General features: G+C 49.6%; 1 protein-coding gene across 1 annotated transcript in view; it reads right to left on the bottom strand.

Annotated features, from left to right (window-relative positions):
* Nucleotides 1-2,973: 2,973 nt before the first annotated feature.
* Nucleotides 2,974-27,382, bottom strand: part of LOC134958661 (hyaluronidase-2-like) — a 42,786-nt gene continuing 18,377 nt past the window's right edge. Inside the window, exons 2-4 of the mRNA XM_063941398.1 lie at nucleotides 26,126-27,098; nucleotides 20,688-20,777; nucleotides 2,974-4,017 (exon numbers count right to left, since the gene is read on the bottom strand). Coding sequence (XP_063797468.1) covers nucleotides 3,613-4,017; nucleotides 20,688-20,777; nucleotides 26,126-27,098 — 1,468 coding nt within the window. The 3' untranslated portion in view covers nucleotides 2,974-3,612. The remainder of the gene's footprint in view (nucleotides 4,018-20,687; nucleotides 20,778-26,125; nucleotides 27,099-27,382) is intronic.

The raw sequence follows: 27,382 nt of genomic DNA, 5'->3' as shown, positions 1-27,382 counted from the left end.
GATTCCCGCCTACGGACATAAATGTGGATCTTCGCCTGTATGCAACGCCCCTATCCATCCGCCATCACCATCATATGCACCATATAATTATCTCTGCAAGGACTCCGCTAGGAAATTGCCATGATGGTGCCCCCGGCCGTCCCCTCAAGCTCACTGCATGCAGCTGGCACTATATATGTAATATATAGTCTCCATATTTCATAGGTGCCAGATACTGGGGTCTATTCATGAAGCAGTGAAAAGTGTGACGTAGGCCAGTGGTGGAGTTGCCCATGGCAACCAATCAGCTGCTACGTATCATTTTATAGAACGCACTTTGTAAATGTTACCTGAACACTGATTGGTTGCTATAGGCAACTTCCCCACTGGCTCACGTCTCACTGCTTCCTGAATAGACCCCTGTGCAGATTGTCCCCCCTAGTTACCATGAATGTGATGCGTCCTGTGAGTCACTGGTACTCGGCTTGGCGGGAACTGCCATCACTTCTGTATAAATAGCCGCTCTTACTGGGAAAAGGTTTATTTTTAATATGAGAAACCACAGATCTCAGAGGCTCACAATGAGGCCAGTGAGGATCACTGGTCAGAATGTTATCTGAGAGCGCAGCCAGGACCAGCCCCGCCGTATACAGTATATTCCCCAGCCCTGCAGATTCTGTAATATATCGGAGGCAGTCACTATATATCCGGGGACCTTGCTCCCTAAACAGAATCTTAAAGTGGTCGCTGACCCACAATATGGTACCATCCCTGCACAGTCACAGAAACCTCTCCTGGGTACGTGGCCCACAGGTGAATCTCTGGAGGACCGACCACGTTTTCACAGTCCACTGGCTTTACCACGTAGTCAGGGCCGTGTGGATCTTAGAAGTTCATAGAAGCTCAGCAGCTGCCGCCCGCATTAAGTTTAACAAGGTTGCATCTTTCAGAGTTATCCTTAATTTTGTGATAAGCAGACTCATGGCTGTCCCACAAGATCCCGGCGCCCTAGGCAGCTGCCTAATGGTAGAGCCGGCCCTGCAGTGAGAGGTACAGGCTGTTGCTGCAGCCGTCGGTGTGGCCTTTGCTATATGGGTGTGGTCAGTGACATGTGGGCGTGTACATCCCCTAAATTACCAGCCCCAATATCCCCCAAAATACATAAAAGTAGAATAATGTCCTTTTGTGGGGGAAACAGAAATGCAACTTAAACACTTGTGATTTATGGCCGACCGTGTGGCCAGTTGGGCGTTGGTCATCATCACGCTGTCATGATGATGGGCCTATTCTCATGCAGAGGCCTGGTGCTGTAGAGTCCCAGCCACTGTTACGCTGGCCCTGCACGTATGTGATTTTTCACCATTACACCAGCACTTGTGTAACCATGGTACAGCGCTTCTCAGTGGTCTAGATCAGGCCTGGCCAACCTGCGGCTCTCCAGATGATGTGAAACTACACGTCCCAGCATGCCCTGCTACAGTTCTAGCCATACTTGCCTACCTGCCCCTCTCCATGAGGGAGAAAATGCTCTGTTCCTGGACTTTCCTGGTAATGTATGATTGCCATACTTTCCCTATTACACATGTCCCACATTATTCTCCCAGCTTCCATATAACGGTGAACAAGCTGCCGTACAGCACCGCATAATAACAGACGCATATATACTGTATATACAAGGCCGATAGCTGCACAGGACCTGCGCTATTGTGTACAGTGTTCATATTTACATAGCAGCAGAGTGTCATTTACACTGAAACAAATGCTTTCCATGTGAGTATGTGCAGCCGTACGCTGCGGTCTGGAGAGGTATACGGCGCCACATCTGCAGCCAATAAGTCAGTTTACAGCAATATTAAGTCATCTGTGCCTAAGCATGGATATCCTTAAAACCTGGACTGCTGGGGCGCCTTGAGGACCATGTTTGGGGACCACTGGCCTAAAACACGCTTCCAGAAGCATCAGTGATGCTGATGCATTCCCTAATGCGCAATCAGGCAGGCGCATGTACCGGGGCCATGCAGGTCGGCACAGGCGCAGATATACGTGCGTCCACTTTCTAGATGCGCTACACAAACTGGCGTTGCGCTCACACTGCATCAGACCCTGGAAGAGTGATATACATTGCGGAAACCAATGCGCAGAACTCATCATCCAATTCTAGCTGGCCTCATATAAAGAACAATAAAATAACAATATGCCTAAAATAAAAAAAATACAGAAAACTTAGTATACAGTACGTATATACTTGCTGCTTGGTTACATACAGACAGACATACAGGTCCTGTCCTTCAGTGGAATCACGGACAGGACGACTGATGGGTGTAGGAAAATACCTCGCCCAAATATCTTTACTTTGTTTATTTGGACATCACCACCAGCTATTATGTATAAGACAATATGGTGATTACGTTTTACTGCATTCAGATGGTTTATTGGTTGGCACATGGCTTATGTCTGTGCTTTTTAGTCAGGTACGTATACGAATCAGCCTGATGATAGCAAGACGCAGCTCCAAAGCACAGAAGGAGCGAGCAATGTACATGGGAAAAGCTCGCTGGAGAGCTAATAAGCTAAAGTCGCGTGAAGGTGGAGCACCTGTCAGTAGCAGTACCCCCATTGGGAATGCGTTTAGCATCCCTGCAGTTATATGACCGACACCGAAACACCAACCGCCACCATCCCAAAGATAAGTATCGGGGTCACTGTTGGGAGTTAGGGTTAGGCACGGGGGGTGGGGGGTGGCCGGGGGCAGAAGGGGTAGCCATAGCCGCCCCCCCCCCCCCCCCCATCTTAGCCCTAGACGCCACCCCAGGTAAGTTAGGGGACAGGAGAGGGGTAAAATACTCCATCCACTGTCGGCATTCGCAAACTCTGGATGCCAGCGTCAGTCATGTAACCCCCGGCATCCCAGCTCACCCAACCCCACACATTACATGGGAACGTCCTTATTTACAGACAAGACGACGATGTTCTAATAATGACACAAAACCTCTCTCAGGGTTCTTACAGCATTTTATTGTCTCTTGTCCCAGTCTTTACTATTGCTGGTCTGGCAGAGCTGGGCATGGATGGAGATAACAGGAAAGGGTCTGGATGACCAGCTCCAGATTAGGGATGCAGCATCCCCCTGCTCATTCACACAATGACCCATGGGTCAGAGGGCACATGTTGACCCCACAACTACACAGAAAATAATAAACCAAGGCACAGTGTAAGTCCTTATAATGCTCCAAAAGTACAGGTCCCTGTAAACAATGGGCCTAGGCACTGGTGGTGAGTGACGGGGGTGGGTGGGAGGGTGTACGTTCCCTGAGTGCCGTACTGCAACTAATCGTTGTGCTGTCAGAAAGGGGTGGGGCCAGCGGGGGAGGGGTCTGCGTCGCTTACTAGTGTGGCGGCTTCCCCAACCCCCAGATGTCTTTGCGCAGCCCAAGCTCCGCGGTAACCACACTTCCTCTGCTGCAGGGACAATCAGCACGTCCTAGAGGTAGGAATATATAAAGCCATCCCTTTGTGGATGGGGAGTACATCTCCAATAAATAATGTCCGTATTCGTGCTGTGAGTCTCTCACTTAGGGTCCAGTCATCTTCAGTTCATTGTAGTGTCTAAAACTAAACAGCAATAACAAGCTCTTACAGCAGCATCCAGAGGAAAGCCAGCAAGGACCAACAAACCGCGTGGCCCCCAACGGACCCAGCGCCACTGTTTTTGGGCAGCCTCTCTTTTGCACAGCTGCCTCCATACCAGTTGACGTAACACTGACAGCGGAACTGCGAACGTAGAAGCAGAACGTCCTCTGTGGATAGTCGCCCATCCGCCCACAGAGGAAGGGGTGTGGAGGATCCTGTAGGACGACGTACAATTCGGAAATTGGCTGGGTTGAGATGTAGGAAAGCATCGGTGTTGTTTTCCTGACGCAGGCACCGGCCATTCCCGCTGCAGAGGGTCTGGCTGCAGTGCTGCGCGGCGGTGGTCACATTCACAATGTAGCGGCCCAAATCCTCGTCCACGTAATTCTTAATCTTTTTACATGTGTCCTAGGGATAGAAACAGTGAATATTCCAATGATCACATACTCGACTGAATAGCGGGACCACCTATCAAAAAGTGCACAGGAGAGGGGTGAGACCAGACCACATTATGTACAGGAGAGGGGTGAGAGCAGACCACGTTATGTCCTAGATCATGGTGCATAGGAGAGGGGTGAGAACAGGCCACGTTATGTCCTAGATCATGGTGCACAGGAGAGGGGTGAGAACAGGCCACGTTATGTCCTAGATCATGGTGCACAGGAGAGGGGTGAGACCAGACCACATTATGTACAGGAGAGGGGTGAGACCAGACCACGTTATGTCCTAGATCAGGGGTTCTCAAACTCGGTCCTCAGGACCCCACACAGTGCATGTTTTGCAGGTAACCCAGCAGGTGCACAGGTGTATTAATTACTCACTGACACATTTTAAAAGGTCCACAGGTTGAGCCAATTATTTCACTTGCAATTCTGTGAGGAGACCTGCAAAACATGCACAGTGTGGGGTCCTGAGGACCGAGTTTGAGAACCTGTGTCCTAGATCATGGTGCACAGGAGAGGGGTGAGAACAGGCCACGTTATGTCCTAGATCATGGTGCACAGGAGAGGGGTGAGAACAGGCCACGTTATGTCCTAGATCATGGTGCACAGGAGAGGGGTGAGAACAGGCCACGTTATGTCCTAGATCATGGTGCACAGGAGAGGGGTGAGAACAGGCCACGTTATGTCCTAGATCATGGTGCACAGGAGAGGGGTGAGAACAGGCCACGTTATGTCCTAGATCATGGTGCACAGGAGAGGGGTGAGAACAGGCCACGTTATGTCCTAGATCATGGTGCACAGGAGAGGGGTGAGAACAGGCCACGTTATGTCCTAGATCATGGTGAGCAGGAGAGGGGTGAGAACAGGCCACGTTATGTCCTAGATCATGGTGCACAGGAGAGGGGAGAGAACAGGCCACGTTATGTCCTAGATCATGGTGAGCAGGAGAGGGGTGAGAACAGGCCACGTTATGTCCTAGATCATGGTGCACAGGAGAGGGGTGAGAACAGGCCACGTTATGTCCTAGATCATGGTGCACAGGAGAGGGGTGAGAACAGACCACAATATGTCCTAGATCATGGTGCACAGGAGAGGGGTGAGACCAGACCACATTATGTACAGGAGAGGGGTGAGAACAGACCACAATATGTCCTAGATCATGGTGAGCAGGAGAGGGGTGAGAACAGGCCACAATATGTCCTAGATCATGGTGCACAGGAGAGGGGTGAGAACAGACCACGTTATGTACAGGAGAGGGGTGAGAACAGACCACAATATGTCCTAGATCATGGTGTACAGGAGAGGGGTGAAACCAGACCACGTTATGTCCTAGATCATGGTGCACAGGAGAGGGGTGAAACCAGACCACGTTATGTCCTAGATCATGGTGCACAGGAGAGGGGCGAGAACAGGCCACAATATGTCCTAGATCATGGTGCACAGGAGAGGGGTGAGACCAGACCATAATATGTCCTAGCTCATGGTGCACAGGAGAGGGGTGAGACCAGACCACGTTATGTCCTAGATCATGGTGCACAGGAGAGGGGTGAGAACAGACCACAATATGTCCTAGATCATGGTGTACAGGAGAGGGGTGAGACCAGACCATAATATGTCCTAGATCATGGTGCACAGGAGAGGGGTGAGACCAGACCATAATATGTCCTAGATCATGGTGTACAGGAGAGGGGTGAGACCAGACCATAATATGTCCTAGATCATGGTGTACAGGAGAGGGGTGAGACCAGACCATAATATGTCCTAGATCATGGTGCACAGGAGAGGGGTGAGACCAGACCATAATATGTCCTAGATCATGGTGCACAGGAGAGGGGTGAGACCAGACCACAATATGTCCTAGATCATGGTGCACAAGAGAGGAGTGAGAGCAGAACACATTATGTCCTACATCATGGTGAACAGGAGAAGTGTGAGAAAAGAACATATGTCCTAGATCACAGGTTCTCAAACTCGGTCCTCGGGGGCCCACACAGTGCATGTTTTGCAGGTCTCCTCACAGAATCGCAAGTGAAATAATTAGCTCCACCTGTGGACCTTTTAAAATGTGTCAGTGAGTAATTAATACACCTGTGCACCTGCTGGGTTACCTGCAAAACATGCACTGTGTGGGCTCCCGAGGACCGAGTTTGAGAACCTCTGTCCTAGATCATGGTGTACAGGAGAAGGGTGAGAAAAGACCACGTTATGTCCTAGATCATGGTGAGCAGGAAAGGGGTGAGAACAGACCACATTATGTGCTAGATCATGGTGAGAAGGAGAGGGGTGAGAACCGACCACATTATGTGCTAGATCATGGTGAGCAGGAGAGGGGTGAGAACAGACCACATTATGTGCTAGATCATGGTGAGCAGGAGAGGAGTGAGAACAGACCACATTATGTGCTAGATCATGGTGAGCAGGAGAGGGGTGAGAACAGACCACATTATGTGCTAGATCATGGTGAGCAGGAGAGGTGTGAGACCAGACCACATTATGTGCTAGATCATGGTATACAGGAGAGGGGTGAGACCAGACCACATTATGTGCTAGATCATGGTGAGCAGGAGAGGGGTGAGAACAGTCCACATTATGTGCTAGATCATGGTGAGCAGGAGAGGGGTGAGAACAGACCACATTATGTGCTAGATCATGGTGAGCAGGAGAGGGGTGAGAACAGACCACATTATGTGCTAGATCATGGTGAGCAGGAGAGGGGTGAGAGCAGAACACGTTATGTCCTAGATCATGGTGAGCAGGAAAGGAGTGAGAACAGACCACATTATGTGCTAGATCATGGTGAGAAGGAGAGGGGTGAGAACCGACCACATTATGTGCTAGATCATGGTGAGCAGGAGAGGGGTGAGAACAGACCACATTATGTGCTAGATCATGGTGAGCAGGAGAGGAGTGAGAACAGACCACATTATGTGCTAGATCATGGTGAGCAGGAGAGGGGTGAGAACAGACCACATTGGGGGTAATTCCAAGTTGATCGCAGCAGGATTTTTTTTTAGCAATTGGCCAAAACCATGTGCACTGCAGGGGAGGCAGATATAACATGTGCAGAAAGAGTTAGATTTGGGTGGGTCATTTTGTTTCTGTGCAGGGTAAATACTGGCTGCTTTATTTTTACACTGCAAATTAGATTGCAGATTGAACACACCACACCCAAATCTAACTCTCTCTGCACATGTTATATCTGCCTACCCTGCAGTGCACATGGTTTTGCCCAATTGCTAACAAAAATCCTGTTGCGATCAACTTGGAATTACCCCCTATGTGCTAGTCCATGGTGAGCAGGAAAGGGGTGAGAACAAACCACATTATGTGCTAGATCATGGTGAGCAGGAGAGGGGTGAGACCAGACCACATTATGTACAGGAGAGGGGTGAGAACAGACTACAATATGTCCTAGATCATGGTGAGCAGGAGAGGGGTGAGACCAGACCACATTATGTCCTAGATCATGGTGCACAGGAGAGGGGTGAGACCAGACCATAATATGTCCTAGATCATGGTGCACAGGAGAGGGGTGAGACCAGACCATAATATGTCCTAGATCATGGTGCACAGGAGAGGGGTGAGACCAGACCATAATATGTCCTAGATCATGGTGCACAGGAGAGGGGTGAGACCAGACCACAATATGTCCTAGATCATGGTGCACAAGAGAGGAGTGAGAGCAGAACACATTATGTCCTACATCATGGTGAACAGGAGAAGTGTGAGAAAAGAACATATGTCCTAGATCACAGGTTCTCAAACTCGGTCCTCGGGGGCCCACACAGTGCATGTTTTGCAGGTCTCCTCACAGAATCGCAAGTGAAATAATTAGCTCCACCTGTGGACCTTTTAAAATGTGTCAGTGAGTAATTAATACACCTGTGCACCTGCTGGGTTACCTGCAAAACATGCACTGTGTGGGCTCCCGAGGACCGAGTTTGAGAACCTCTGTCCTAGATCATGGTGTACAGGAGAGGGGTGAGAACAGACCACATTATGTCCTAGATCATGGTGAGAAGGAGAGGGGTGAGAACCGACTACATTATGTGCTAGATCATGGTGAGCAGGAGAGGAGTGAGAACAGACCACATTATGTGCTAGATCATGGTGAGAAGGAGAGGGGTGAGAACCGACTACATTATGTGCTAGATCATGGTGAGCAGGAGAGGGGTGAGAACAGACCACATTATGTGCTAGATCATGGTGAGCAGGAGAGGGGTGAGAGCAGAACACGTTATGTGCTAGATCATGATGCACAGGAGAGGGGTGAGAGCAGACCACATTATGTGCTAGATCATGGTGAGCAGGAGAGGGGTGAGAACAGACCACATTGGGGGTAATTCCAAGTTGATCGCAGCAGGATTTTTTTAGCAATTGGCCAAAACCATGTGCACTGCAGGGGAGGCAGATATAACATGTGCAGAAAGAGTTAGATTTGGGTGGGTCATTTTGTTTCTGTGCAGGGTAAATACTGGCTGCTTTATTTTTACACTGCAAATTAGATTGCAGATTGAACACACCACACCCAAATCTAACTCTCTCTGCACATGTTATATCTGCCTACCCTGCAGTGCACATGGTTTTGCCCAATTGCTAACAAAAATCCTGTTGCGATCAACTTGGAATTACCCCCTATGTGCTAGTCCATGGTGAGCAGGAAAGGGGTGAGAACAAACCACATTATGTGCTAGATCATGGTGAGCAGGAGAGGGGTGAGACCAGACCACATTATGTACAGGAGAGGGGTGAGAACAGACTACAATATGTCCTAGATCATGGTGAGCAGGAGAGGGGTGAGACCAGACCACATTATGTCCTAGATCATGGTGCACAGGAGAGGGGTGAGACCAGACCATAATATGTCCTAGATCATGGTGCACAGGAGAGGGGTGAGACCAGACCATAATATGTCCTAGATCATGGTGCACAGGAGAGGGGTGAGACCAGACCATAATATGTCCTAGATCATGGTGCACAGGAGAGGGGTGAGACCAGACCACAATATGTCCTAGATCATGGTGCACAAGAGAGGAGTGAGAGCAGAACACATTATGTCCTACATCATGGTGAACAGGAGAAGTGTGAGAAAAGAACATATTATGTCCTAGATCACAGGTTCTCAAACTCGGTCCTCGGGGGCCCACACAGTGCATGTTTTGCAGGTCTCCTCACAGAATCGCAAGTGAAATAATTAGCTCCACCTGTGGACCTTTTAAAATGTGTCAGTGAGTAATTAATGCACCTGCTGGGTTACCTGCAAAACATGCACTGTGTGGGCTCCCGAGGACCGAGTTTGAGAACCTCTGTCCTAGATCATGGTGTACAGGAGAGGGGTGAGAACAGACCACATTATGTCCTAGATCATGGTGAGAAGGAGAGGGGTGAGAACCGACTACATTATGTGCTAGATCATGGTGAGCAGGAGAGGAGTGAGAACAGACCACATTATGTGCTAGATCATGGTGAGAAGGAGAGGGGTGAGAACCGACTACATTATGTGCTAGATCATGGTGAGCAGGAGAGGGGTGAGAACAGACCACATTATGTGCTAGATCATGGTGAGCAGGAGAGGGGTGAGAGCAGAACACGTTATGTGCTAGATCATGATGCACAGGAGAGGGGTGAGAGCAGACCACATTATGTGCTAGATCATGGTGAGCAGGAGAGGGGTGAGAACAGACCACATTGGGGGTAATTCCAAGTTGATCGCAGCAGGATTTTTTTAGCAATTGGCCAAAACCATGTGCACTGCAGGGGAGGCAGATATAACATGTGCAGAGAGAGTTAGATTTGGGTGGGTCATTTTGTTTCTGTGCAGGGTAAATACTGGCTGCTTTATTTTTACACTGCAAATTAGATTGCAGAATGAACACACCACACCCAAATCTAACTCTCTCTGCACATGTTATATCTGCCTACCCTGCAGTGCACATGGTTTTGCCCAATTGCTAACAAAAATCCTGCTGCGATCAACTTGGAATTACCCCCTATGTGCTAGTCCATGGTGAGCAGGAAAGGGGTGAGAACATACCACATTATGTGCTAGATCATGGTGAGCAGGAGAGGGGTGAGAACAGACCACATTATGTGCTAGATCATGGTGAGCAGGAGAGGGGTGAGAGCAGAACACGTTATGTGCTAGATCATGATGCACAGGAGAGGGGTGAGAGCAGACCACATTATGTGCTAGATCATGGTGAGCAGGAGAGGGGTGAGAACAGACCACATTGGGGGTAATTCCAAGTTGATCGCAGCAGGATTTTTTTAGCAATTGGCCAAAACCATGTGCACTGCAGGGGAGGCAGATATAACATGTGCAGAGAGAGTTAGATTTGGGTGGGTCATTTTGTTTCTGTGCAGGGTAAATACTGGCTGCTTTATTTTTACACTGCAAATTAGATTGCAGAATGAACACACCACACCCAAATCTAACTCTCTCTGCACATGTTATATCTGCCTACCCTGCAGTGCACATGGTTTTGCCCAATTGCTAACAAAAATCCTGCTGCGATCAACTTGGAATTACCCCCTATGTGCTAGTCCATGGTGAGCAGGAAAGGGGTGAGAACATACCACATTATGTGCTAGATCATGGTGAGCAGGAGAGGGGCGAGAACAGGCAACGTTATGTCCTAGATCATGGTGCACAGGAGAGGGGTGAGGCCAGACCATAATATGCCCTAGATCATGGTGCACAGGAGAGGGGTGAGACCAGACCACAATATGTCCTAGATCATGGTGCACAGGAGAGGGGTGAGAACAGACCACATTATGTGCTAGATCATGGTGTACAGGAGAGGGGTGAGACCAGACCACAATATGTCCTAGATCATGGTGCACAGGAGAGGGGTGAGACCAGACCATAATATGTCCTAGATCATGATGCACAGGAGAGGGGTGAGAACAGACCACATTATGTGATAGATCATGGTGCACAGGAGAGGGGTGAGAACAGACCACATTATGTGATAGATCATGGTGAGTAGGAGAGGGGTGAGAACAGACCACATTATGTGCTAGATCATGGTGAGCAGGAGAGGGGTGAGAACAGACCACATTATGTGATAGATCATGGTGCACAGGAGAGGGGTGAGACCAGACCATAATATGTGCTAGATCATGGTGCACAGGAGAGGGGTGAGACCAGACCATAATATGTCCTAGATCATGGTGCACAGGAGAGGGGTGAGAACAGACCACAATATGTCCTAGATGATGATGCACAGGAGAGGGGTGAGAACAGACCACATTATGTGCTAGATCATGGTGTACAGGAGAGGGGTGAGACCAGACCACGATATGTGTTAGATCATGGTGCACAGGAGAGGGGTGAGACCAGACCATGATATGTGCTAGATCATGGTGCACAAGAGAGGGGTGAGACCAGACCACATTATGGGCTAGATCATGGTGAGCAGGAGAGGGGTGAGAACAGTCCACATTATGGGCTAGATCATGGTGAGCAGGAGAGGGGTGAGAACAGTCCACATTATGGGCTAGATCATGGTGAGCAGGAGAGGGGTGAGAACAGTCCACATTATGGGCTAGATCATGGTGAGCAGGAGAGGGGTGAGAACAGTCCACATTATGGGCTAGATCATGGTGAGCAGGAGAGGGGTGAGAACAGTCCACATTATGGGCTAGATCATGGTGAGCAGGAGAGGAGTGAGAACAGACCACATTATGGGCTAGATCAGCGGTCGCCAACCCGTCGGGTAGCTCGGAACCTCTTTTTCAGTAGCTTGCAGCGGTGGGTGCATATTAATATGGTGCCGGCCGTCAGCCAATCAGAGCCGGCTCCTGATTGGCTGGCGGTCCGCACCATATTTCAAATGGCCATGTGACAGGAGACGTCAGCGCCGATACTACTTTGGACAGAGCAGGAGACTGAGGCACACCACGCGCTGCGCTAGTGCCGGGCTCTCCTCATCTCCTCCCCAGACACACATAAGTGATCGGCAGCTGCGGGGGCAGTACTACTTGTATCTGGCATTGTATTTGGTGAGTACGATTTGTATCTGGCACTGCAAGGGTGGGGGGGACATTATTTGTGTATCTGGCACTGCAGGGGGGGCATTATTTGTGTATCTGGCACTGCGGGGGGGGGGGGGGGGGGGGGGGGGGCATTATTTGCGTATCTGGCACTGCAAGGGGGGGGGACGACGACACATTATTTGTGTATCTGGCACTGCAAGGGGGGGGGCATTATTTGCGTATCTGGCACTGCAGGGGGGCATTATTTGCGTATCTGGCACTGCAAGGGGGGGGGACATTATTTGTGTATCTGGCACTGCAGGGGGGCATTATTTGCATATCTGGCACTGCAGAGGGACATTATTTGTGTATCTGGCACTGCAGGGGGGCATTATTTGCGTATCTGGCACTGCAGAGGGACATTATTTGTGTATCTGGCACTGCAGGGGGGCATTATTTGCATATCTGGCACTGCATGGGGGCATTATTTGCGTATCTGGCACTGCAGGGGGGCACTATTTGCGTATCTGGCACTGCAGGGGGGCACTATTTGCGTATCTGGCACTGCAGGGGGGCATTATTTGCGTATCTGGCACTGCAGGGGGCATTATTTGCGTATCTGGCACTGCAGGGGAATATTACTGTTCCGAGACCACACCCACTTTTCTGAGCCCACACCCACTTCTAAGGGGACACCCACTTTTACAGGAATGCGCGCGCATTGCGGGAAGGGGTTAGCTCTTCCACAGGTTTTATTTTTCGAAAGTAGCTCACACCCCAATTAAGGGCTAGATCATGGAGGGGTGAGAACAGAACACGTTATGGGCTAGATCATAGCGTACAGGGGAGGGGTGAGAACAGACCACATTATGTGCTAGATCAGTGGTTTCCAAACTCGGTCCTCAAGGAACCCCCAACAGTTCAGGTTTTCTGGGTCTCCTCAAAGAATCACAAGTGAAATATTTAGCACCACCTGTGGATCTCTTAAAATGTGTCAGTGAGTAATGAATACACCTGTGCACCTGGTAGCTGACCTGGAAAACAGATGGGGGTCCTTGAGGACCAAGTTTGGAAACCACTGTGCTAAATCATGGTGCACAGGAGAGGGGTGAGAACAGAACATGTTATCTTATGTTGAGAGACGTAACCTACAAAAACCACAGGAGGGGGGAGAAGAGCAGCAACCTAGAACAAGCAGCACAGGAGAGAGGAGGGGAGCAGCAAGCTAGAACAACAAGCACAGGAGAGTGGAGGGGAGCAACAACCTAGAACAAGCACAGGGGAGAGGAGGGGAGCAACAACCTAGAACAAGCACAGGGGAGAGGAGGGGAGCAACAACCTAGAACAAGCACAGGGGAGAGGAGGGGAGCAACAACCTAGAACAAGCACAGAGGAGAGGAGGGGAGCAACAACAACCTAGAACAAGCACAGGGGAGAGGAGGGGGAGCAACAACCTAGAACAAGCACAGGGGAGAGGAGGGGAGCAACAACCTAGAACAAGCACAGGGGAGAGGAGGGGAGCAACAACCTAGAACAAGCACAGGGGAGAGGAGGGGAGCAACAACCTAGAACAAGCACAGGGAAGAGGAGGGGAGCTGCAACCTAGAACAAGCACAGGGGAGAGGAGGGGAGCTGCAACCTAGAACAAGCACAGGGGAGAGGAGGGGAGCTGCAACATAGAAAAAGCACAGGAGAGAGGAGGAGATCAGCAAGCTAGAATAAGCAGCACAAGAGAGAGGAGGGGAGCAGCAACCTAGAACTACAAGCACAGGAGAGATGAGGAGGAGCAGCAGCAACCTAGAACAACAAGCGCAGGAGGGGGGGGGGAGGGCAATAAGCTAGAACAACAAGCGCAGGAGGGGGGGGGGAGCAAGTCAGTAAGCTAGCACAATGAGAACAGACGACCGGGGATGAGCAGTTGCTCTAGCTTACTGCTACTCTGCGCTCTTCTGTTCTCACTTACTGCTCCCCTCCTTTGCTTGTTCTAGCTTACTGCTCCTCTCCTCTGCTTGTTCTAGCTTACTGCTCCTCTCCTCTGCTTGTTCTGGGTTACTGCTCTCTTCCTCTAGAACAAGCAGAGGAGAGAGGAGCGGAGCAGTAACCTAGAAAAACAAGCACAGTAGAGAGGAGCGGAGCAGCAACCTAGAACAAGCACAGGAGAGAGGAGGGGAGCAGTAACCTAGAAAAACAAGCACAGGAGAGAGGAGGGGAGCAGCAACCTAGAACAAGCACAGAAGAGAGTAGGGGAGCAGTAACCTAGAACAAGCACAGAAGAGAGGAGGGGAGCAGTAACCTAGAACAAGCACAGAAGAGAGGAGGGGAGCAGTAACCTAGAACAAGCACAGGAGAGAGGAGGGGATCAGAAAGCTAGAACAACAAGCACAGGAGAGATGAGGGGAGCAGAAAGCTAGAACAACAAGCACAGGAGAGAGGAGGGGAGCAGAAAGCTAGAACAACAAGCACAGGAGAGAGGAGGGGAGCAGAAAGCTAGAACAACAAGCACAGGAGAGAGGAGGGGAGCAGCAACCTAGAACTACAAGCACAGGAGAGAGAAGGGGGATCAGCAACCTAGAACAAGCAGCACAGGAAAGAGAGGAGGGGATCAGCAAGCTAGAACAAGCAGCACAGGAGAGAGGAGGGGAGCAGTAACCTTGAACAACAAGCACAGGAGAGAAGAGGGGAGCAGCAACCTAGAACAAGCAGCACAGGAGAGAGGAGGGGAGCAGCAACCTAGAGCAAGCAGCACAGGAGAGAGGAGGGGAGCAGCAACATAGAACAAGCAGCACAGGAGAGAGGAGGGGAGCAGCAACATAGAACAAGCAGCACAGGAGAGAGGAGGGGAGCAGCAACTTAGGACAACAAGCACAGGAGAGAGGAGGGGAGCAGCAAGCTAGAACAACAAGCACAGGAGAGAGGAGGGGAGCAGCAACATAGAACAAGCAGCACAGGAGAGAGGAGGGGATCAGCAAGCTAGAACAAGCAGCACAGGAGAGAGGAGGGGAGCAGCAAGCTAGAACTACAAGCACAGGAGAGAGGAGGGGAGCAGCAAGCTAGAACTACAAGCACAGGAGAGAGGAGGGGAGTAGCAAGCTAGAACAACAAGCACAGAAGAGAGGAGACAGGAGGGGAGCAGCAACCTAGAACAAGCAGCACAGGAGAGAGGAGGGGAGCAGCAACCTAGAACAAGCAGCACAGGAGAGAGGAGGGGAGCAGCAACCTAGGACAACAAGCACAGGAGAGAGGAGGGGAGCAGCAAGCTAGAACAACAAGCACAGGAGAGAGGAGGGGAGCAGCAACATAGAACAAGCAGCACAGGAGAGAGGAGGGGATCAGCAAGCTAGAACAAGCAGCACAGGAGAGAGGAGGGGATCAGCAAGCTAGAACTACAAGCACAGGAGAGAGGAGGGGAGCAGCAAGCTAGAACTACAAGCACAGGAGAGAGGAGGGGAGTAGCAAGCTAGAACAACAAGCACAGAAGAGAGGAGACAGGAGGGGAGCAGCAACCTAGAACAAGCAGCACAGGAGAGAGGAGGGGAGCAGCAACCTAGAACTACAAGCACAGGAGAGAGGAGGGGAGCAGTAACCTAGAACTACAAGCACAGGAGACAGGAGGGGAGCAGCAAGCTAAAACAAGCAGCACAGTGGAGAGGAGCAGCAAGATAGAACAAGCAGCACAGTAGAGAGGAGCGGAGCAGCAAGCTAGAACAAGCAGCACAGGAGAGAGGAGCGGAGCAGCAAGCTAGGACAAGCAGCACAGGAGAGAGGAGGGGAGCAGCAACCTAGAACTACAAGCACAGGAGAGAGGAGGGGAGTAGCAACCTAGAACAAGCAGCACAGTAGAGATGTGGGGAGCAGCAACCTAGAACTACAAGCACAGGAGAGAGGAGGGGAGCAGTAACCTAGAACTACAAGCACAGGAGACAGGAGGGGAGCAGCAAGCTAAAACAAGCAGCACAGTAGAGAGGAGTGGAGCAGCAAGCTAGACCAAGCAGCACAGTAGAGAGGAGCGGAGCAGCAAGCTAGAACAAGCAGCACAGGAGAGAGGAGGGGATCAGCAAGCTAGGACAAGCAGCACAGGAGAGAGGAGGGTATCAGCAAGCTACAACAACAAGCACAGGAGAGAGGAGGGTATCAGCAAGCTACAACAACAAGCACAGGTGAGAGGAGGGGGATCAGCAAGCTAGAACAACAAGCACAGGAGAGAGGAGGGGATCAGCAAGCTAGAACAAGCAACACAGGAGAGAGGAGGGGATCAGCAAGCTAGAACAAGCAGCACAGGAGAGAGGAGGGGATCAGCAAGCTAGAACAACAAGCACAGGAGAGAGGAGGGGAGCAGCAAGCTAGAACAACAAGCACAGGAGAGAGGAGGGGAGCAGCAAGCTAGAACAAGCACAGAAGAGAGGAGGGGGATCAGCAAGCTAGAACAAGCAGAACAGGAGAGAGGAGGGGAGCAGCACCTACAACAAGCAGCACAGGAGAGAGGAGGGGAGCAGCAACCTAGAACTACAAGCACAGGAGAGAGAGGAGGGGAGCAGCAACCTAGAACAAGCAGCACAGAAGAGACGTGGGGAGCAGCAACCTAGAACTACAAGCACAGAAGAGAGGAGGGGAGCAGTAACCTAGAACTACAAGCACAGGAGACAGGAGGGGAGCAGCAAGCTAAAACAAGCAGCACAGTAGAGAGGAGCGGAGCAGCAAGCTAGAACAAGCAGCACAGTAGAGAGGAGCGGAGCAGCAAGCTAGAACAAGCAGCACAGGAGAGAGGAGCGGAGCAGCAACCTACAACAAGCACAGGAGAGAGGAGGGGAGCAGTAACCTACAACAAGCAGCACAGGAGAGAGGAGGGGAGCAGCAAGCTAGAACAACAAGCACAGGAGAGAGGAGGGGAGCAGTAACCTACAACAAGCAGCACAGGAGAGAGGAGGAAAGCAGTAAGCTAGAACAACAAGCACAGGAGAGAGGAGGGAGCAGCAAGCTAGAACAAGCACAGGAGAGAGGAGGGGGATCAGCAAGCTAGAACAAGCAGAACAGGAGAGAGGAGGGGAGCAGCACCTACAACAAGCAGCACAGGAGAGAGGAGGGGAGCAGCAACCTAGAACAAGCAGCACAGAAGAGATGTGGGGAGCAGCAACCTAGAACTACAAGTACAGAAGAGAGGAGGGGAGCAGTAACCTAGAACTACAAGCACAGGAGACAGGAGGGGAGCAGCAAGCTAAAACAATCAGCACAGTAGAGAGGAGCGGAGCAGCAAGCTAGAACAAGCAGCACAGGAGAGAGGAGCGGAGCAGCAACCTACAACAAGCACAGGAGAGAGGAGGGGAGCAGTAACCTACAACAAGCAGCACAGGAGAGAGGAGGGGAGCAGCAACCTACAACAAGCACAGGAGAGAGGAGGGGAGCAGTAACCTACAACAAGCAGCACAGGAGACAGGAGGGGAGCAGCAAGCTAGAACAACAAGCACAGGAGAGAGGAGGGGAGCAGTAACCTACAACAAGCAGCACAGGAGAGAGGAGGAGAGCAGCAAGCTAGAACAACAAGCACAGGAGAGAGGAGGGGAGCAGCAAGCTAGAACAAGCACAGGAGAGAGGAGGGGGATCAGCAAGCTAGAACAAGCAGCACAGTAGAGAGGAGGGGAGCAGCAAGCTAGAACAAGCAGCACAGGAGAGAGGAGCGGAGCAGCAAGCTAGGACAAGCAGCACAGGAGAGAGGAGGGGAGCAGCAACCTAGAACTACAAGCACAGGAGAGAGGAGGGGAGCAGCAACCTACAACAAGCAGCACAGGAGAGAGGAGGAGAGCAGCAAGCTAGAACAACAAGCACAGGAGAGAGGAGGGGAGCAGCAAGCTAGAACAAGCACAGGAGAGAGGAGGGGAGCAGCAAGCTAGAACAAGCACAGGAGAGAGGAGGGGAGCAGCAAGCTAGAACAAGCACATGAGAGAGGAGGGGGATCAGCAAGCTAGAACAAGCAGAACAGGAGAGAGGAGGGGAGCAGCACCTACAACAAGCAGCACAGGAGAGAGGAGGGGAGCAGCAAGCTAGAACAAGCAGCACAGGAGAGAGGAGGGGGATCAGCAAACTAGAACAAGCAGCACAGGAGAGAGGAGGGGATCAGCAAGCTAGAACAAGCAGCACAGGAGAGAGGAGGGGGATCAGCAAGCTAGAAGAAGCAGCACAGGAGAGAAGAGGGGGATCAGCAAGCTAGAACAAGCAGCACATGAGAGAGGAGGGGGATCAGCAAGCTAGAACAAGCAGCACAGGAGAGAGGAGGGGAGCAGCACCTAGAACAAGCAGCACAGGAGAGAGGAGGGGAACAGCAAGCTAGAACAAGCAGCACAGGAGAGAGGAGGGGATCAGCAAGCTAGAACAAGCAGCACAGGAGAGAGGAGGGGAGCAGCAAGCTAGAACAAGCAGCACAGGAGAGAGGAGGGGAGCAGCAAGCTAGAACAAGCAGCACAGGAGAGAGGAGGGGATCAGCAACCTAGAACAAGCAGCACAGGAGAGAGGAGGGGGATCAGCAAGCTAGAACAAGCAGCACAGGAGAGAGGAGGGGATCAGCAAGCTAGAACAACAAGCACAGGAGAGAGGAGGGGAGCAGTAACCTACAACAAGCAGCACAGGAGCAAGCTAGAACAACAAGCACAGGAGAGAGGAGGAGAGCAGCAAGCTAGAACAACAAGCACAGGAGAGAGGAGGGGAGCAGCAAGCTAGAACAAGCACAGGAGAGAGGAGGGGGATCAGCAAGCTAGAACAAGCAGCACAGGAGAGAGGAGGGGATCAGCAAGCTAGAACAAGCAGCACAGGAGAGAGGAGGGGATCAGCAAACTAGAGCAAGCAGCACAGGAGAGAGGAGGGGATCAGCAAGCTAGAACAAGCAGCACAGGAGAGAGGAGGGGATCAGCAAGCTAGAACAAGCAGCACAGGAGAGAGGAGGGGGATCAGCAAGCTAGAAGAAGCAGCACAGGAGAGAAGAGGGGGATCAGCAAGCTAGAACAAGCAGCACATGAGAGAGGAGGGGGATCAGCAAGCTAGAACAAGCAGCACAGGAGAGAGGAGGGGAGCAGCACCTAGAACAAGCAGCACAGGAGAGAGGAGGGGAACAGCAAGCTAGAACAAGCAGCACAGGAGAGAGGAGGGGATCAGCAAGCTAGAACAAGCAGCACAGGAGAGAGGAGGGGAGCAGCAAGCTAGAACAAGCAGCACAGGAGAGAGGAGGGGAGCAGCAAGCTAGAACAAGCAGCACAGGAGAGAGGAGGGGATCAGCAACCTAGAACAAGCAGCACAGGAGAGAGGAGGGGGATCAGCAAGCTAGAACAAGCAGCACAGGAGAGAGGAGGGGATCAGCAAGCTAGAACAACAAGCACAGGAGAGAGGAGGGGAGCAGTAACATACAACAAGCAGCACAGGAGAGAGGAGGAGAGCAGCAAGCTAGAACAACAAGCACAGGAGAGAGGAGGAGAGCAGCAAGCTAGAACAACAAGCACAGGAGAGAGGAGGGGAGCAGCAAGCTAGAACAAGCACAGGAGAGAGGAGGGGGATCAGCAAGCTAGAACAAGCAGCACAGGAGAGAGGAGGGGATCAGCAAGCTAGAACAAGCAGCACAGGAGAGAGGAGGGGATCAGCAAACTAGAACAAGCAGCACAGGAGAGAGGAGGGGATCAGCAAGCTAGAACAAGCAGCACAGGAGAGAGGAGGGGATCAGCAAGCTAGAACAAGCAGCACATGAGAGAGGGGGGGATCAGCAAGCTAGAACAAGCAGCACAGGAGAGAGGAGGGGGAGCAGCAAGCTAGAACAAGCAGCACAGGAGAGAGGAGGGGAGCAGCAAGCTAGAACAAGCAGCACAGGAGAGAGGAGGGGAGCAGCAAGCTAGAACAAGCAGCACAGGAGAGAGGAGGGGGATCAGCAAGCTAGAACAAGCAGCACAGGAGAGAAGAGGGGATGCAGCAAGCTAGAACAAGCAGCACAGGAGAGAGGAGGGGAGCAGCAAGCTAGAACAAGCAGCACAGGAGAGAGGAGGGGGATCAGCAAGCTAGAACAAGCAGCACAGGAGAGAAGAGGGGATGCAGCAAGCTAGAACAAGCAGCACAGGAGAGAGGAGGGGATCAGCAAGCTAGAACAAGCAGCACAGGAGAGAGGAGGGGGATGAGCAAGCTAGAACAAGCAGCACAGGAGAGAAGAGGGGATGCAGCAAGCTAGAACAAGCAGCACAGGAGAGAGGAGGGGAGCAGCAAGCTAGAACAAGCAGCACAGGAGAGAGGAGGGGGATGCAGCAAGCTAGAACAAGCAGCACAGGAGAGAGGAGGGGAGCAGCAAGCTAGAACAAGCAGCACAGGAGAGAGGAGGGGAGCAGCAAGCTAGAACAAGCAGCACAGGAGAGAGGAGGGGAGCAGCAACCTAGAACAAGCAGCACAGGAGAGAGGAGGGGATCAGCAAGCTAGAACAAGCAGCACAGGAGAGAGGAGGGGGATCAGCAAGCTGGAACAAGCAGCACAGGAGAGAGGAGGGGAGCAGCAACCTAGAACAACAAGCACAAAATTGAAATAGTAGCACTGACCTACAGCAATAAGAACATAAGTACAGGAGGAGGGAGAGGACAGGTAAATTAAGATGGGTCACACTGGAATTGGATCAAATGATAAAGGTTTTAGAATAACACTCACCCTGTTCCTAGAGTATTCTGCATCGCCCCAAAATATTGCACCTGCAGCCCCCTGTGCAGCGCTTTCTCCGATAGTCGAGATTAAATCCAACTAGAGACAAAAAAAAAAAAAAAAGGTAATTTATGATGCAGAGGCAGCCATATTGTGTGCCAAGCCAATAATACACTGATGCTGCGTGTGCAGTTATCTGCCCTGTAACATACTAGGAGAGAGGACATTATAATACACTGATGCTGTGTGTGCAGTTATCTGCCCTGTAACATACTAGGAGAGGGGACATTATAATACACTGATGCTGTGTGTGCAGTTATCTGCCCTGTAACATACTAGGAGAGAGGACATTATAATACAGTGATGCTGTGTGTGCAGTTATCTGCCCTGTAACATACTAGGAGAGAGGACATTATAATACACTGATGCTGTGTGCAGTTATCTGCCCTGTAACATACTAAGAGGGGACATTATAATACACTGATGCTGTGTGTGCAGTTATCTGCCCTGTAACATACTAGGAGAGGGGACATTATAATACACTGATGCTGTGTGCAGTTATCTGCCCTGTAACATACTGAGAGGGGACATTATAATACACTGAGGCCGTGTGTGCAGTTATCTGCCCTGTAACATACTAGGAGAGAGGACATTATAATACACTGATGCTGTGTGCAGTTATCTGCCCTGTAACATACTAAGAGGGGACATTATAATACACTGATGCTGTGTGTGAAGTTATCTGCCCTGTAACATACTAAGAGGGGACATTATAATACACTGATGCTGTGTGTGCAGTTATCTGCCCTGTAACATACTAGGAGAGGGGACATTATAATACACTGATGCTGTGTGCAGTTATCTGCCCTGTAACATACTAAGAGGGGACATTATAATACACTGAGGCCGTGTGTGCAGTTATCTGCCCTGTAACATACTAGGAGAGGGGACATTATAATACACTGATGCTGTGTGCGGTTATCTGCCCTGTAACATACTAGGAGAGGGGACATTATAATACACTGATGCTGTGTGTGCAGTTATCTGCCCTGTAACATACTAGGAGAGGGGACATTATAATACACTGATGCTGTGTGTGCAGTTATCTGCCCTGTAACATACTAAGAGGGGACATTATAATACACTGATGCTGTGTGTAGTTATCTGCCCTGTAACATACTAAGAGGGGACATTATAATACACTGATGCTGTGTGTAGTTATCTGCCCTGTAACATACTAGGAGAGGGGACATTATAATACACTGATGCTGTGTAACATACTAGGAGAGGGGACATTATAATACACTGATGCTGTGTGTAGTTATCCGCCCTGTAACATACTAAGAGGGGGCATTACAATACACTGATGCTGTGTGTGCAGTTATCTGCCCTGTAACATACTAAGAGGGGACATTATAATACACTGAGGCCGTGTGTGCAGTTATCTGCCCTGTAACATACTAGGAGAGAGGACATTATAATACACTGATGCTGTGTGTGCAGTTATCTGCCCTGTAACATACTAGGAGAGGGGACATTATAATACACTGATGCTGTGTGTGCAGTTATCTGCCCTGTAACATACTAGGAGAGAGGACATTATAATACAGTGATGCTGTGTGTGCAGTTATCTGCCCTGTAACATACTAGGAGAGAGGACATTATAATACACTGATGCTGTGTGCAGTTATCTGCCCTGTAACATACTAAGAGGGGACATTATAATACACTGATGCTGTGTGTGCAGTTATCTGCCCTGTAACATACTAGGAGAGGGGACATTATAATACACTGATGCTGTGTGCAGTTATCTGCCCTGTAACATACTAAGAGGGGACATTATAATACACTGAGGCCGTGTGTGCAGTTATCTGCCCTGTAACATACTAGGAGAGAGGACATTATAATACACTGATGCTGTGTGCAGTTATCTGCCCTGTAACATACTAAGAGGGGACATTATAATACACTGATGCTGTGTGTGCAGTTATCTGCCCTGTAACATACTAGGAGAGGGGACATTATAATACACTGATGCTGTGTGTGCAGTTATCTGCCCTGTAACATACTAAGAGGGGACATTATAATACACTGAGGCCGTGTGTGCAGTTATCTGCCCTGTAACATACTAAGAGGGGACATTATAATACACTGATGCTGTGTGTAGTTATCTGCCCTGTAACATACTAAGAGGGGACATTATAATACACTGATGCTGTGTGTAGTTATCTGCCCTGTAACATACTAGGAGAGGGGACATTATAATACACTGATGCTGTGTAACATACTAGGAGAGGGGACATTATAATACACTGATGCTGTGTGTAGTTATCCGCCCTGTAACATACTACGAGAGGGGGCATTATAATACACTGATGCTGTGTGTGCAGTTATCTGCCCTGTAACATACTAAGAGGGGACATTATAATACACTGATGCCGCGTGTGTAGTTATCCGCCCTGTAACATACTAGGAGAGGGGACATTATAATACACTGATGCTGTGTAACATACTAGGAGAGGGGACATTATAATACACTGATGCTGTGTAACATACTAGGAGAGGGGACATTATAATACAGTGATGCTGTGTGTAGTTATCTGCCCCATAACATACTAGGAGAGGGGACATTATAATACACTGATGCTGTGTGTGCAGTTATCTGCCCTGTAACATACTAAGAGGGGACATTATAATATACTGATGCTGTGTGTAGTTATCTGCCCTGTAACATACTAGGAGAGGGGACATTATAATACACTGATGCTGTGTAACATACTAGGAGAGGGGACATTATAATACACTGAGGCCGTGTGTGCAGTTATCTGCCCTGTAACATACTAAGAGGGGACATTATAATACACTGATGCTGTGTGTAGTTATCTGCCCTGTAACATACTAAGAGGGGACATTATAATACAGTGATGCTGTGTGTAGTTATCTGCCCCATAACATACTAGGAGAGGGGACATTATAATACACTGATGCTGTGTGTAGTTATCTGCCCTGTAACATACTAAGAGGGGACATTATAATACACTGATGCGGTGTGTAGTTATCTGCCCTGTAACATACTAAGAGGGGACATTATAATACACTGATGCTGTGTGTAGTTATCTGCCCTGTAACATACTAAGAGGGGACATTATAATACAGTGATGCTGTGTGTAGTTATCTGCCCCATAACATACTAGGAGAGGGGACATTATAATACACTGATGCTGTGTGTGCAGTTATCTGCCCTGTAACATACTAAGAGGGGACATTATAATATACTGATGCTGTGTGTAGTTATCTGCCCTGTAACATACTAGGAGAGGGGACATTATAATACACTGATGCTGTGTGTGCAGTTATCTGCCCTGTAACATACTAGGAGAGGGGGCATTATAATACACTGATGCTGTGTAACATACTAGGAGAGGGGACATTATAATACAGTGATGCTGTGTGTAGTTATCTGCCCTGTAACATACTAGGAGAGGGGACATTATAATACACTGATGCTGTGTGTAGTTATCTGCTCTGTAACATACTAGGAGAGGGGACATTATAATACACTGATGCTGTGTGTAGTTATCTGCCCTGCAACATACTAGGAGAGGGGACATTATAATACACTGATGCTGTGTAACATACTAGGAGAGGGGACATTATAATACACTGAGGCCGTGTGTGCAGTTATCTGCCCTGTAACATACTAAGAGGGGACATTATAATACACTGATGCTGTGTGTAGTTATCTGCCCTGTAACATACTAAGAGGGGACATTATAATACACTGATGCTGTGTGTAGTTATCTGCCCTGTAACATACTAGGAGAGGGGACATTATAATACACTGATGCTGTGTGTGCAGTTATCTGCCCTGTAACATACTAGGAGAGGGGACATTATAATACACTGATGCTGTGTGTGCAGTTATCTGCCCTGTAACATACTAGGAGAGGGGGCATTATAATACACTGATGCTGTGTAACATACTAGGAGAGGGGACATTATAATACACTGATGCTGTGTAACATACTAGGAGAGGGGACATTATAATACAGTGATGCTGTGTGTAGTTATCTGCCCTGTAACATACTAGGAGAGGGGACATTATAATACACTGATGCTGTGTGTAGTTATCTGCTCTGTAACATACTAGGAGAGGGGACATTATAATACACTGATGCTGTGTGTGTAGTTATCTGCCCTGTAACATACTAGGAGAGGGGACATTATAATACACTGATGCTGTGTGTGCAGTTATCTACCCTGTAACATACTAGGAGAGGGGGCATTATAATACACTGATGCTGTGTAACATACTAGGAGAGGGGACATTATAATACACTGATGCTGTGTAACATACTAGGAGAGGGGACATTATAATACAGTGATGCTGTGTGTAGTTATCTGCCCTGTAACATACTAGGAGAGGGGACATTATAATACACTGAGGCCGTGTGTGCAGTTATCTGCCTTGTAACATACTAGGAGAGGGGACATTATAATACACTGATGCTGTGTGTGCAGTTATCTGCCCTGTAACATACTAGGAGAGGGGACATTATAATACACTGATGCTGTGTGTGCAGTTATCTGCCCTGTAACATACTACGAGAGGGGTATTATAATACACTGATGCTGTGTAACATACTAGGAGAGGGGACATTATAATACACTGATGCTGTGTAACATACTAGGAGAGGGGACATTATAATACACTGATGCTGTGTGTGCAGTTATCTGCCCTGTAACATACTAGGAGAGGGGACATTATAATACACTGATGCTGTGTGTAGTTATCTGCCCTGTAACATACTAAGAAGGGACATTATAAAATATGCATACAATAGCAGAGCCAGATAATCAGGGGGTTAAGCAGAGAGACTGTGGGCTCCGCTTGTGTTTGACATGCAGAAAATCCCATTTGATTCATTCTATCATAACATTTAGGCCCACGTTTTGTGGGTGGCGAGCCGCTGGATTCCTGACAAGGGTTGGGTTTCTCACAACAATGTTCTGTTCGGAGATGAAGCACATTATACAGCCACGATATCAGACTGTTTTACCCCCTTGCTGCGCCTCAATCCAAGCCCCAGGGGTAACCATCGACCCCCAGTACCACTAGGACTGTGCATCGTCCTGCATTTATAGCCTGTGCACTTGCAAAGGTGTTGAGATAGTATGATGGGTTATCATTGATTACTTACTTAGCACCGACATATACTGTGACAATGTACAGTCAGTTGGTGTATGTGGTCACCGCCTAGGATCTGCACACCCATGCAAGTGGCAGCGATGCCTAGTGAGCGGGATTCTGGGGTGGGCTCCCTGGATTACATTGTGGTAGTGAAGTAAGAAGGTATAACTGGATGGCTATCGCATGCAAGGCATAACATCCCACTACGCTTACCGCTCTTGTATCAATGACTCCATTTGTGCACCACACGTCTTACCTCGGAGAGAAGATCCATATTCTTTATGTAGGTAGGTCGTGTGTATACGAAGACGGGGACAGAGTAGTCTCGGTGGTGCTTGTAGGCTATCCTCATGGCTTCTTTCACTCGGTAGTGTACAAATTTGCGCCCATTGGCGGAGGATTTCAGGGAAGGGTCTAGGTAAATGGACGGGTAAAGTGCGGTGCTCTCCTCCCACAACCACGATAACTGGTCGTTCCGGGACATTTCCACGTCAGGACACCTGCCGGTATAGCTGTCCCAGTTGGTCAGGTAGTCATGATTGTAGCAGTCCGGGAACAGGTAATAGCCCCACATTTGGCGGGGCGCGAAATTCCTGGAGTAGTGCAAGGTTTTTTCCATGAAGTCGCGGGCGGCGTTTTCAAACTCGTACTGTGCCTGTTTGCTGACGTTATCCGCCGTCCAGTCAGGGTGGCGCGAGGACACCAACTGTCGCGACGCCTGCCTGTACACATCCTTGCTCTTCCAGTTCCTTATCCAAATAGGCCGCCACTCTTCCCAGTCGATGACGGCCAGCCCGTCTTTATCGAAGACCCGTATATACCTGGAAATATCTTCCTGCAGGTTGTTCAGGTGAGTCCGGAGACTGGCGTTCTGGGGAACACCGCCATTGATGGAAACATTCCGGTCATCGTAATAAGGGTAAAAACCGAGGCGCTCTTTGTAGAAGATTGTAAGGCTCTGGTTCACAAAGCCCTGATTGGGCGTCGCATTGAGGTCAAAGAGCGATAAGTTATAAGGCACTTCAAATCGAGGCCAGCAGTCCTGCGTGGGCGCATTCCAAGCTACCATGAACGGCCGAGGGCTGAACACAGGCCGAACCGTGGGCTTGTCAGTCATGGTGCTGGGTGACTGTCCCTTGGATGAAGCTATGAGGAGACACCCCACCAGGAGGTAAGGGAAGGCAACGTGGGCAAGCATTGTGAGAAACGGGGGCTGACAGTGCACAGACCTGCGAAGAAAGAAGAGGGATGCGGTGTGTTAGCAGCAATACATGTGCACATATATGTACGTGTTACACACACGTTATACTTATATAAACATATGACGTCATTTCCATATGCTGCATCAGCCTGCGGGGTTCCTATGTGCTAGGACTGTCATTGGAGAGCTTGGCGTTTGCACAAAAGTCAGGTAACAATGACAGGAAAGTACAGACACCGCCAAAGGCAGACTTTTCATTTTAATACATTGCAGTAAAAAAGAAAAATAATAATTACTATATTCTGTCATCGT

This window comes from Pseudophryne corroboree, chromosome 9 (assembly GCF_028390025.1).
Source record: "Pseudophryne corroboree isolate aPseCor3 chromosome 9, aPseCor3.hap2, whole genome shotgun sequence".
NCBI lineage: Eukaryota > Metazoa > Chordata > Amphibia > Anura > Myobatrachidae > Pseudophryne > Pseudophryne corroboree.
This window is presented reverse-complemented; position numbering and strand designations above follow the sequence as displayed.